The sequence below is a fragment of the Clupea harengus genome, chromosome 12, assembly GCF_900700415.2.
Source record: "Clupea harengus chromosome 12, Ch_v2.0.2, whole genome shotgun sequence".
NCBI classification, from domain to species: Eukaryota; Metazoa; Chordata; class Actinopteri; order Clupeiformes; family Clupeidae; genus Clupea; species Clupea harengus.
In genome coordinates this window covers 28,110,573-28,123,072 of record NC_045163.1, presented here as the reverse complement: position 1 = coordinate 28,123,072, position 12,500 = coordinate 28,110,573, and the positions used below count along the sequence as shown (strand labels likewise).

Genomic DNA, 12,500 nt, shown 5'->3' with positions numbered 1-12,500 from the left:
ATAACCGACAACCACTGGCTAGGGCTATCACTGATGGAACAGGAACTAGCACTAGAACCGACACAAGCTGCACTGGCTGTGGCTATCACTGATGGAGCAGGAACCAGGACCATAACCTTCATAAGCACTGGCTGTGGCCATCACTGATGGAACAGGAACAAGAACTATAACCTTCATAAGCACTGGCTGTGGCCATCACTGATGGAACAGGAACAAGAACTATAACCTTCATAAGCACTGGCTGGGGCCATCACAGATGGAACAGGAACAAGAACTATAACCTTCATAAGCACTGGCTGTGGCCATCACTGATGGAACAGGAACCAGGACTATAACCGACACAACCACTGGCTGTGGCTATCACTGATGGAACAGGAACTAGCACTAGAACCGACACAAGCTGCACTGGCTGTGGCTATCAGTGATGGAACAGGAACCAGGACCATAACCGACACAAGCACTGGCTGTGGCTATCACTGATGGAACAGGAACCAGGACCATAACCGACACAAGCACTGGCTGTGGCTATCAGTGATGGAGCAGGAACCAGGACCATAACCGACACAACCACTGGCTGTGGCTATCACTTTGCCTTTTTTAGGTTGTATAGCCTTTTTCACTCTGGCAGGGGGACTGACAATGAAAACTAGCCTTTTGGCTATAATTGGGTGCATTTACATTTTAAAATGTTCATGAATGTACACTGTCCCTCTTGATCAAATAAACAAATTGATTGATTGATTGATTGATTGATCACTGATGGAGCAGGAACCAGGACTAGAACTGACAGAACTACACGACTGTATCACCTGACCAACAGCTGACAGCATCAGAAATCTGCTGTAGCACAGCTTCACTACATCTGAAAGAAGCAGGCTTGTCATACCGCTGAATAAACCTGTGGTCTGAATAAAAAAATGATATCACTACAGCCCTGTTGTCAACCTGCTAGATCCGGCAACCAATCTACAATTAGAAATACAAATTAGAAACTTGAACCAGGAGCTAACACTACCATTGACTGCACCGTAGCCAATCAGAGTTATGGAATAAAGTTGAGTAGCCAATCAGAGTTATGGAATGGAATGAAGTTCAGGAGCCTATCAGAGTTATGGAATGTTCAGTAGCCTATCAGAGTTATGGAATGAAGTTCAGTAGCCTATCAGAGTTATGGAATGAAGTTCAGTAGCCTATCAGAGTTATGGAGTAAAGTCCAGTAGCCTATCAGAGTTATGGAATAAAGTCCAGTAGCCTATCAGAGTTATGGAGTAAAGTCCAGTAGCCTATCAGAGTTATGGAATAGAATGAAGTGCAGTAGCCAATCAGAGTTATGGAATGAAGTTCAGTAGCCAATCAGAGTTATGGAATGAAGTTCAGGAGCCTATCAGAGTTATGGAATGAAGTGCAGTAGCCTATCAGAGTTATGGAATGAAGTTCAGCAGCCAATCAGAGTGAGAATCAAACACCTGAACCTGAAGCAGGTCCATCACTGATGTGTGACAGGAGACCAGCTCACCGGCCCACACATACCCAGCATGCACTGCATGTGAAACTATACTGATAACGAAGAATAAAAACACCTCTTGCACCAATAATAATAATAAAACTTTATTTATATACAGGTAGCACCTTTCATGCAAAAGAATGCAGCTCAAAGTGCTTTGAGACCAATGACAGACCCGCTGGGCTGAGTTGGAACGTACAGAACCAGCGCCCTCAGCCAAACAAGCAGCCCGTTCCGACAGTAACAGAACCGCTGGGCTGCAGCACTGCTGGCTGCACTGTGGCGTCCCTCCCAGCTCTCTCCAGCGTCTGCAGCACACCACACCACACCACGGCTTTCACTTCCTACTCGGCCGGGGCGTGTGTTTGGTGACCTCATGCTTCAAGCTCCAAGCAACATAAACACCACAGGAAAAGAGGGAGGAAACACACACACACACACACACACACACACACACACACACACAGACACACACACACACACACAGACACACACACACACACACACACACACACACACACACACACACATAGTGCACATGATGCAATCCACACTCAAGTCCAGCCTTACAGTATATTTAGTGTATGTGGGTTGACGACTGTACAAAGGACACCAGAAAGTTCCAGAAGTTCCATTCATTGCCAAAAAAGAGGCATCAGGTTTCCTTCCCCCATACGGTCTCTTTTTACCCACACGGTCTGTTTTACCCACACGGTTCCCTCTCTCAGTGATTCACACATCTGCAGGCCCAGCAACACGTCATCTCTGAGGGTGAGCTCACTATGCCTCGGAGTGGAGTGTGTCAGACATGGCTTTGTGACTGGACAGACAGTGAGAGGCCTTTGTGTGAGTCTGTCAGTGAGTAGGCGAGCGAGGAGCCCTTGGTCGAGTCCCTCCCCGCGTATGAATGCAACACTCTCAAGTCAACACTCTCAGTCACCCCTCAAAGTCACCCCTCTCAGAGCCCTCGTGTCTCGGCTCAGGGCAAGTTATCTGTGCTATCTGAGCTCTCAGCACTCCACTCATGGGAAAAAAAGACTTTTAATGTTGATTGGTGGTTAAAAATGCTTGATGTTTGACGTAGAACCCTTCCATCATGACTGGAATTGACTAGTTAAGAACTCTCCATCAGACACCTCTAAATGGAATCATCTATGGTTCTTAAATGCCAAAGAACACTTAAGGGGTTCTAGAATGCACCCCTCCCCAGACACCTCTAAATGGAATCATCTATTATGGTTCTTAAATGCCAAAGAACACTTAAGGGGTTCTAGAATGCACCCCTCCCCAGACACCTCTAAATGGAATCATCTATTATGGTTCTTAAATGCCAAAGAACACTTAAGGGGTTCTAGAATGCACCCCTTTCCAGACACCTTTAAATGGAATCATCTATGGTTCTTAAATGCAAAAGAGCACTAAAGGGTTCTAGAATGCACACAGTGTGTCTTTGATGAGGTGAGATCCTGCAGCTCAGTAATGGCTCTGCTGCAGCAGCCGTCTGCACCTCATGTAGAGACAGCAGGGGACACGGAAACAGACCTGGCCTGGCCGTCCTCTGGTCCGGGGGCCTGCTGTATGTAAGCCGTATCCTGGCCAGATCTGTACCAGAGTCGTTTGCCATCTGGTCATGAGAGCGGCACATGTGATGTCAGACCAAGGGGTGGGGTGGAGAGAGGCACGTTCAGGAATGAAAACATTTCAGTCTGGTTTAGGCCTCTCACAGTCACCTCAGGTTCAACAACATCACAGAAACATCAGTGTTCCACTCAACTTACTATGAACAGCTTACAAAAAGTCCCCTTTTAGACCTGCTGTTTTGACAGGCAACAAGTGACGAATGAATTAAATAGAAGAAAATAGTCCTTGCATAGAAATTGCAGTTCACATAATAATCAAGCCCTTGCCATTGCACCACATAGAATGTGATTTGGACATTTAACAGTGACCGATGTTTACTGAAGTTTTACGAAACCGCCAAAGGAGATTTGGGTAACCGGTAATGTTATTTGCAGCTTTCAAAGCCGGTTGAGAAACAAAGCCATTTCATGAGGTAAGGTTGTTGCACCACGGTCGCTCAATTTCTGCTAGTTTCCATTAGTTTCCCATAGTTCGTGCTGTGTCCTGAGTGTATGTTTGGACAGAAGGCAAAAGAGAGTGTGAAACTACTCGTCTGTTCCCATTCACACACCTTTAGTAAGCCCTGCAGCCCGTGCCTCGGAAGAGATCCTTTTAACTTACTAGAATTTAGCGCCTGCATGTCGTTGTACCCTGATAAGCGTACACATCTTCTAAGACTAAGTGACCCAAGTTACCGATGCGAGGGAAGAGTGCGTACAGGCAGTAAGGCAACTGACATTCGACCCCAAACAACCGCCTGAACTGGCTGCAGCAATGATGTACACTTTAAATCTGAGTCACTTCTTCCGTGACCAAGAATGAGCAAAGAAATAGGCTACTAGTTAGGAAAACACATCTATCGACTTTGGTAATGCACGTTTTGCAAACACACCCATGTGCTAAAGAAGCGGCAACAGCATTGAAACCTGGGATCGTATTGAGCAAGTAGCCTTCTTTAGGTATGATGGCTAACTGTGTGTAGCCTTTTAATTGTTTGATGAGAGGATATTAAACGGCTGATGGGAACGACTGGAGTAACATACTTTAGCCTATACGAAGTTTGTATGGCCATGTTTCATTTCATAAAACCCAGCACTTTAGACTGTAGAATCCCCATACCCCATAAAACAATGGATAAGACATTTGAACATCTGGGTATGTCTGGAATAACGTTATAACGAAGTAATGATATATATAACGGTAATTGTTAATTTAAGATCGGACAGTTTAGCATTCCATGGACTTTTAATCGGCCATACGTAGCCCACTTTACATCATGTGTAAGTTAACTTCTGTTACTTCGTCGTGTAACAAAACATACTTAGCGAAATGTAATAATCGTCAACAAAACAACAGCTACAGCATGACATACCTTTCAAAACGTTGTTTTTCCAATGAAGTTCCTTGTCTTGGAGTTGTGTGATGAAAGATTGAAACGATAAGCGAGACCAAGAAACCTTCAACCGTAGATGTAGATCTGAACGCGAGAAAAAGTTTCAGTCGCTTCGTCAAAATGTGCCGCAGTTATGGAATTAACTTCATTGGCCATGGAAGTACTCCAGACGAGCGATGGGAGGGCAGTTCATGCCTCTTTAAGGTAAAAGGATGTTTTGTAATATGTGGCGTATTCGGCTACGGATAAATGGGAAATGAACGAACTTCCCAGTGGGAATGTATGCCTGGAATCTGCCTTAAAGACACAGCTTACTAGCAAAGTCATAATTTGCAACAACGCCAGGAGATTCCTGACATTCTATGCAAAAGGAATTCTTTTCTATGGTCTGACTTTTTAGAGGAACAATTGTGGAAGGGCCGTGGATGTCAGTAACGCTATAAGGTTAAATGTATATGTAAATATAATTGTGGAACATTTTAAAGACATATAGATTTCAGTAGGCCTATAACATTTTCTTATTTAGAGCACGTCTCGGTAGAATCCCGAGGCGACATCATTTGACAAAACATGCAATTTTGAGGTTTTCTTTATTTCAGCATGTCAGGAGTGTGGGTAAGAATCAGCCCTTCAAATATAATAAATACATTTCACAGGAAAGTATAAGGTTGGTTGCCTCAAAGCCTGCCTTGAGAAACACTCCGGAAATACGCGACGCCTCCGGCCCAGGTCTGGCCCAGGTCTGGCCCTGGTCTGGCCCAGTGGCGCTCAGGCAGGTCCAGGTCCAGGTCCACGGTCAGGGTCAGGGTCAGGGTCAGGGTCAGGTCTGCTCCTCAGGTAAATACTGCCTGACACACAACATCCTGCATACATGCCACCACCGGACAGCATGCACATGCGTGCGCTCGAGTAAACATGTCAATATAAATAATTAGAGTTATGCCGGCAGAAGTGACATTCCGTGCATAGCTGTGTGTCACATGACCACATCTCCTCCTGCAGCGTGGGTGGGGTGGGAGCCGGGGGCTTTCTGTTGCTCGTAGATTTCTCTCAAAACCAGCAAAGCTGTGTCCTCAGATTCCCTACAAAGACACAAGGATGTGTGTGTTTTATGACAAGGACTGAAAAGGTTCTTTGTTTGGACAGGGTACAGTTCTACTAATACTATAATACTACTAATCAGGCTGTTCTAGGTGGAACCTTAAAGGTTTCCTCCACAGGAAGAAGCAAAAAAAAAAAATCAATTCTAGAACAATTCAATACAATGAAGTTAGACATGTGGTCTCAGTGCAAAACACATACAACGCCATACAAAATATTAAACATTATACCTGCAGTACAACTAATCTTATCCTCTCTGGCGTTAGTGTGAACAAATACTGTTAGCTTCTGTAAAGATTGCCCCATAAGTCACCCACCAGTAACACAGGTGGCTCTGGATAGCAAACAGATACTGGTTGAAGATCTCGATCGGCTTCTCCTGCAGCACGTAATCAAAGCGCCTTCCTCCGTTCAGCATTCCAACCTTCACGTCCTTCCTCTGAGCTTCCTGACTGGTTCCCGTGGCAACGCTCATCCCTAAGAAGTTCCAGAGAGTTCCATCAGACATTCTATTTAGAATGCTTCTGACTGAGAAAAGAAATCTTTCAGAAATCTTATTCTCACTGAGTTCTAATAAATAATCTTGTAGGTAATCCTGTAGTATCCTGTGGGTAATTTGACTCATCTTCAAATCATAAAAAAATCCATTTAGAGTAAAAATTCCTTAAAGTTCAATTAGGTTAGATTTAGAGTTGAATGGTTCAAAAGTTGAATTCTCAATACTGCAACTGTTTCACAGCCCGAATGAGCCAGACAGGGGTGGAGACGTACTGTCATCCTGTGTGTCTGAGGATGTGTTGAAGGCTGCATCGCTCCCTTGGCCCAGCAGGGGCAGTGCTGAGTTGGGTACCTGCGAGAACACTTGCCACACATTGCGCAGAGAACCCAGCACCTCTGAGCTCACCCGCGTCAGGCCGTCTCTGAGCTCTAAAGATAGAGACACACACACACAGAGAGAAGCACGCACACACACGCACACACGCACACACACACACACACACACACACACACACACACACACACACACACACACACACACACACACACACACACACACACACACACACACACACACACAGTCATTCACAGCGCCCACGTCCGCCTGTGGTTCCTGAGCAGGCTGCCTCCAGCACTATGTTATCATGAGTGTAATGCTTAGGGGGGTAATTATTATGTGGCGGCGCTGGTTGCCTGGTTACCGAGATGCATCCTCTTCCTGCCCTTGTAGTGGGGCAGCAGCACGGGAGGCAGCTCCACCCCTGCAGGCAGAACCAGAGGCTCGATCCGGTAGGCCACAGGGTCATACTGCAGCAGAGAGACACACACATCACAGTTTAACATTTAACACATCACAACACAACACAACACAGCACAGCACAGCACAACACAACACAACACAACACAACACATCACAACACAGCACAGCACAGCACATCACAACACAACACAACACAACACGACACGACACAGCACAACACAACACAGCACAGCACAGGACAGCACAACACAACACAACACAGCACAACACAACACAACACAGTACAACACAGCACAGCACATCACAACACAACACAACACAACACAACACATCGCATCACAATACATCGCATCACAACATACCACAACACAGTACAGCACAATGAAACATAACATCCAGAGTGTTTATGTTATATTACATAATATGACACAACACAGCATAGTGTAACAAACACAACCGTGTATCTTTAGGTCACTGTTGAGACTATATGAGGAAATATATGATTTAATATATATATACAGTACCAGTCAAAAGTTTGGACACACTTTCTCATTTTTTGAAAAGTTTTTTCTTTACTTTTATTATTTTCTACATGGTAGATAACACTTTTTTTGTTTAGTACATCATTCCATATGTGTTCTTTCGTAGTTTAAATGTCTTCCGTATAAATCTACAATGTAGAAAATAATAAAAGTAAAGAAAACACTTCTCAAAAAAATGAAAGGTGTGTCCAAACTTTTGACTGGTACTGTATATATATATTAAATCATATATATATATATATATATATATTACATATATATATGATTATGTAATATTCTGTATGTTTCTGTGTTATTCTATGTGTTTGGTCTAAAAGAGCAGAGCAGTGCAGATGTGTGCAGATGTGCCTCTTCTCTGTTGTGACTATATGAGTAAATATATGATTTAATATACATATATATATATATATATATATGATTATGTAATGTTCTGTATGTTTCTACAGATGTGTGCAGATGTGCCTCTCACAGGGTGGTAGATGTTGTAGAAGCTCTTGCAGGTGGGCAGGCTGTAGTCGGGCGCCATCCTCTTCAGCCCTCGCACGGTCAGGAACATTCCGATGGGCGAGCCCAGGGCGAAGAAGGCCTGGGGGCTGAAGGCCAGCTGGGGGTAGTTGACGGACACCTGCAGGACACAAGCCCAGTTCAAGGTCAGTTGGTGCACCTCAAGGTCAAGGTCAATGTGTATGTTAATGTGTGTGTTAATGTGTGTGTTAATGTCTGTGTTAATGTGTGTGTTAATGTTGATGGTAATGTGTGTGTTCATGTGTGTGTTCATGTGGATGTTAATGTGTGTGTTAATGTGTGTGTGTGTGTGTGTGTTAATGTGTGTGTGTGTGTTAATGTGTGTGTGTTAATGTGTGTGTTAATGTGTGTGTTAATGTGTGTGTGTGTGTTGATATGTGTGTTATGCACCTGTCCAGTGTTAATGTGTGTGTTAATGTGTGTGTGTTAATGTGTGTATTAATGTGTGTGTGTGTGTGTGTGTGTGTGTGTTGATGTGTGTGTTATGCACCTGTCCAGTGTTAATGTGTGTGTTAATGTGTGTGTGTTAATGTGTGTATTAATGTGTGTGTGTGTGTGTGTGTGTGTGTGTGTGTGTGTGTGTGTTGATGTGTGTGTGTGTGTGTTGATGTGTGTGTTGATGTGTGTGTGTGTGTGTGTGTGTGTGTGTGTGTGTTGATGTTAATATGTGTGTGTGTGTGTGTGTGTGTGTGTGTTGATGTGTGTGTGTGTGTGTGTGTGTGTGTGTGTGTGTGTGTGTGTGTGTGTGTGTGTGTGTGTGTGTGTGTTGATGTGTGTGTGTGTGTGTGTGTGTTGTGTGTGTGTGTGTGTGTGTGTGTGTGTGTGTGTGTGTGTGTGTTGATGTGTGTGTGTGTGTGTGTGTGTGTGTGTGTTGATGTGTGTGTGTGTGTGTGTGTGTGTGTGTGTGTGTGTGTGTGTGTGTGTGTGTGTGTGTGTGTGTGTGTGTGTGTGTTGTGTGTGTGTGTGTGTGTGTGTGTGTGTGTGTGTGTGTGTGTGTGTGTGTGTGTGTGTGTGTGTGTTTATGCACCTGTCCAGTGCCCACTCCTGAGCAGTGGTAGCTGATAGTGCTGCTGCTGGTGGTGCCTTCTGGGATACGTGTGCCGTGCGGTGGAGGACCCGCGGTCTCCTGGGCAACCCGCCCGTTTGGAACTGGCAAGGAGGTTCCTGCTCTGGAACGCTGTGGAACGTGGCAGAGAAAAAGGGGAGAGCTGTTTCAGTGACAACACACACATGTAGACACACACATGTAGACAACACCCACATGCAGACAACACACACATGCACACAACACACACATGCAGACAACACACACATGTAGACAACACACACATGCAGACAACACACACACATGTAGACAACACACACATGTAGACAACACACACACATGCAGACAACACACACACATGCACACAACACACACACATGCACACAACACACACATGCAGACAACACACACACATGTAGACACACACACATGTAGACACACACACATGCAGACAACACACACACATGCAGACAACACACACATGCTCACAACACACACACATGTAGACAACACACACATGCACACAACACACACACATGTAGACAACACACACATGCACACAACACACACACACATGTAGACAACACACACATGCACACAACACACACACACATGTAGACACACACACATGCAGACAACGCACACATGCACACAACACACACACACATGTAGACACACACACATGCACACAACACACACACACACATGCACACAACACACACACATGCACACAACACACACACATGCAGACAACACACACACATGCAGACAACACACACACATGTAGACAACACACACATGCACACAACACACATGCACACAACACACACACACATGTAGACACACATGTAGACACACACACACATGCAGACAACTGCACTGCACTGTCTCAGGCCCGGGGCTCCACAGACCTGGCGTACAGAGGACGCCTTATTGTCTCGACACAAAGAGGAAGTTGCACAATAAACCGGAGCGCTCAGACGAGCATTTTCCATTTCCACAAGGCAGAGGCGTTTCATGAGAGGAGCATGCGTGGTGGGGAGAGAGGAGAGATAGAGTGTGTGTGTGTGTGTGTGTGTGTGTGTGTGTGTGTGTGTGTGTGTGTGTGTGTGTGTGGTGTGTGTGTGTGTGAGGATACGTGCTAGGAAGGGTCGGATTTTAATTGAATGTCTGAGACCTTGAATTTCTTTGCCAGGTCCAAAATTTTCTTGCGAGGTCCTAAAGGAATCCCGAGGTCCTTCAAGTCATTTTCTGTGCAGAGGAGCTATTTAGAGAGAGACAGAGAGGGAGAGACACAGAGGGAGAGACAGATATTAGAGGGACTGGCATCCTACCTGACCTTCCTAGACTGGAAGAAAATACAAATACACAATACAGATGTGGGCCCGCCGAAGCAGATGTGAGAATATACTAGACAGGAAAAGAAGAGACAGAATAAAAGCATTAAAGGCACAGCCCGTAAACACTCACCAGCACGTATCCTCACACACACACACACACACAACCCCCCCACACACACACACACACACACACACACAGCCCGTAAACACTCACCAGAGACTCAGAGTCCACCTGCTCTCTCTGAAGGACGTGGAGATGTTCCTCCAGACCTCTACCCCTCAGAATGTCCTCCAGGCTTTCAGACTCGTCAGAGGCCATCACAGACTCGTCAGAGGCCGTCTCAGACTCGTCAGAGGCCGTCACAGACATGTCAGAGGCCGTCACAGCCTTGTCCGATTGACAGCTGTCGTCTGACTACAACAAACAAAAGCACATTTTCTACTGTTGATGTTGATGTTGTCTGAAACAGGCTTTGCAATGTGCTTGTATTTCATGCAAGCTGCCCAGAGCACACACACACCCACCCACACACACATACAGGCCCAGAAAACACAAACTCCCACACACACACATATGCCCAGAGCACACACACACTCCCACACACACATATGCCCAGAGCACACACACACTCCCACATACACATACAGGCTCAGAAGACTTCCAGCTGTCATTTCCTAGTTGTTTATCAATTCTATTCAAATGAGATCGAATCTATTTACAGAGAAATCCTGACATCCCAACAATATCCTCTTTAAAAGGTACTGACGTCACCAAAAACAAGTTTTCCTCTCTCAAGGGCACGTAGTCTGATCTAATCTCTTATCATTTAAATTCATACTGAATGTCAGAGGCTGTTTGAAATCTAAGGTACCATAGGGAGCAATTCACAACAAAGCCACTAGGTGGAGATGTCAACATCACAGAACACATGGAGAAAGGAGTGTCTAATCTGTCTATGGTATCTATTTTCATACCCTTATCTCGAAGCCATTTGCATTCTATGCAAACAAAGATGTACTCGGTGTTGTGATAAACTGAACCTCTTGCACAACATTATGTCATGTGTGTGTTGTTATCATGTGTGTGTTGTTATCATGTGTGTGTGCTATCATGTGTGTGTTGTTATCATGTGTGTGTTATCATGTGAAGTTGGAGTATGTAGTTGTGTAGGTGGCACATATCAGAGGATTGGGACATCATGTTCCTGATCAAAGATGATAGCATTACTAGCAACTGGAGACGCTTTAACATGGGACTGACACGTTAACATGCAAATTGCAAACTGAACCTCTGTGTTTAACATGACTACGCCTTTAAGTACCTCTATGCCATTAAGTCTTACTGGATTCAATAGACCACATAAACAATCAACAAGTACCTAAGAGTTTTTGTCTGTAACTAAAAAAAAAGAATAACGTGTTTAGATATACTTGTAAACAGTTAATACTACAAATATTGGCAATATTTGTTCATGTGTAATACTTAATGTAATACTGGGTAATAATTAAAATCATGTAGCCTGTTTAGAATGAGAGACTATGAACCACTGGGCCCAATACTCAGCACCAGACTATTAAAACTGTCCTCTTCACCAGTAAAGAAATAGTCAGCGCCAGACTATTACAGTTGTACTCTTCACCAGTAAAGAAAAGGTTCTATTCGTGTTGTATGGTAGAGAGAATAGAGTTAGCGTTCCTCCTCTGCTAGAGAGTATAGAGTTAGCGTTAGCGTTAGCGCTCCTCCTCTAGATAGAATAGAGTTAGCGTTCCTCCTCCACTAGATAGAATAGAGTTAGCGTTCCATAGAGTTAGCGATAGCGTACCTCCGCTAGAGAGAATAGAGTTAGCGTTAGCGTTCCTCATCCGCTAAAGAGAATAGAGTTAGCGATAGCGCTCCTCCTCCGCTAGAGAGAATAGAGTTAGCGATAGCGCTCCTCCTCCGCTAGAGAGAATAGCGTTAGCGTTAGAGTTCCTCCACTAGAGGGAATAGAGTTAGCGTACCTCCTCCGCCACAACCTCTTCTTCTGTGCTTTTCTTCTGGTTAGTCAAGAGATCAAACAGGATGATGGAACCTGTCAGAGGACAAAGACACAGTGAGCCTGGAGGTGAAATGAAGGTCATACACAGCGCACTCTTAGCAGCGCACGAGTGCTCTGTGTATGAGTACATGGG

The 12,500-nt window shown here is 44.8% G+C and overlaps 2 protein-coding genes across 2 annotated transcripts in view; both read right to left on the bottom strand.

Moving 5' to 3' along the window:
• Positions 1 to 4,686, bottom strand: part of tacc1 (transforming, acidic coiled-coil containing protein 1) — a 68,614-nt gene extending 63,928 nt beyond the window's left edge. Inside the window, exon 1 of the mRNA XM_031577677.2 lies at positions 4,497 to 4,686. The gene's annotated coding sequence lies outside the window, so the exon portion shown is untranslated. The remainder of the gene's footprint in view (positions 1 to 4,496) is intronic.
• A 619-nt stretch (positions 4,687 to 5,305) lies between these two features.
• ddhd2 (DDHD domain containing 2) overlaps positions 5,306 to 12,500 on the bottom strand; it is a 13,659-nt gene continuing 6,464 nt past the window's right edge. Inside the window, exons 8-16 of the mRNA XM_042709463.1 lie at positions 12,330 to 12,400; positions 10,543 to 10,743; positions 10,166 to 10,252; positions 8,971 to 9,120; positions 7,888 to 8,043; positions 6,818 to 6,923; positions 6,390 to 6,545; positions 5,936 to 6,095; positions 5,306 to 5,599 (exon numbers count right to left, since the gene is read on the bottom strand). Coding sequence (XP_042565397.1) covers positions 5,494 to 5,599; positions 5,936 to 6,095; positions 6,390 to 6,545; positions 6,818 to 6,923; positions 7,888 to 8,043; positions 8,971 to 9,120; positions 10,166 to 10,252; positions 10,543 to 10,743; positions 12,330 to 12,400 — 1,193 coding nt within the window. The 3' untranslated portion in view covers positions 5,306 to 5,493. The remainder of the gene's footprint in view (positions 5,600 to 5,935; positions 6,096 to 6,389; positions 6,546 to 6,817; positions 6,924 to 7,887; positions 8,044 to 8,970; positions 9,121 to 10,165; positions 10,253 to 10,542; positions 10,744 to 12,329; positions 12,401 to 12,500) is intronic.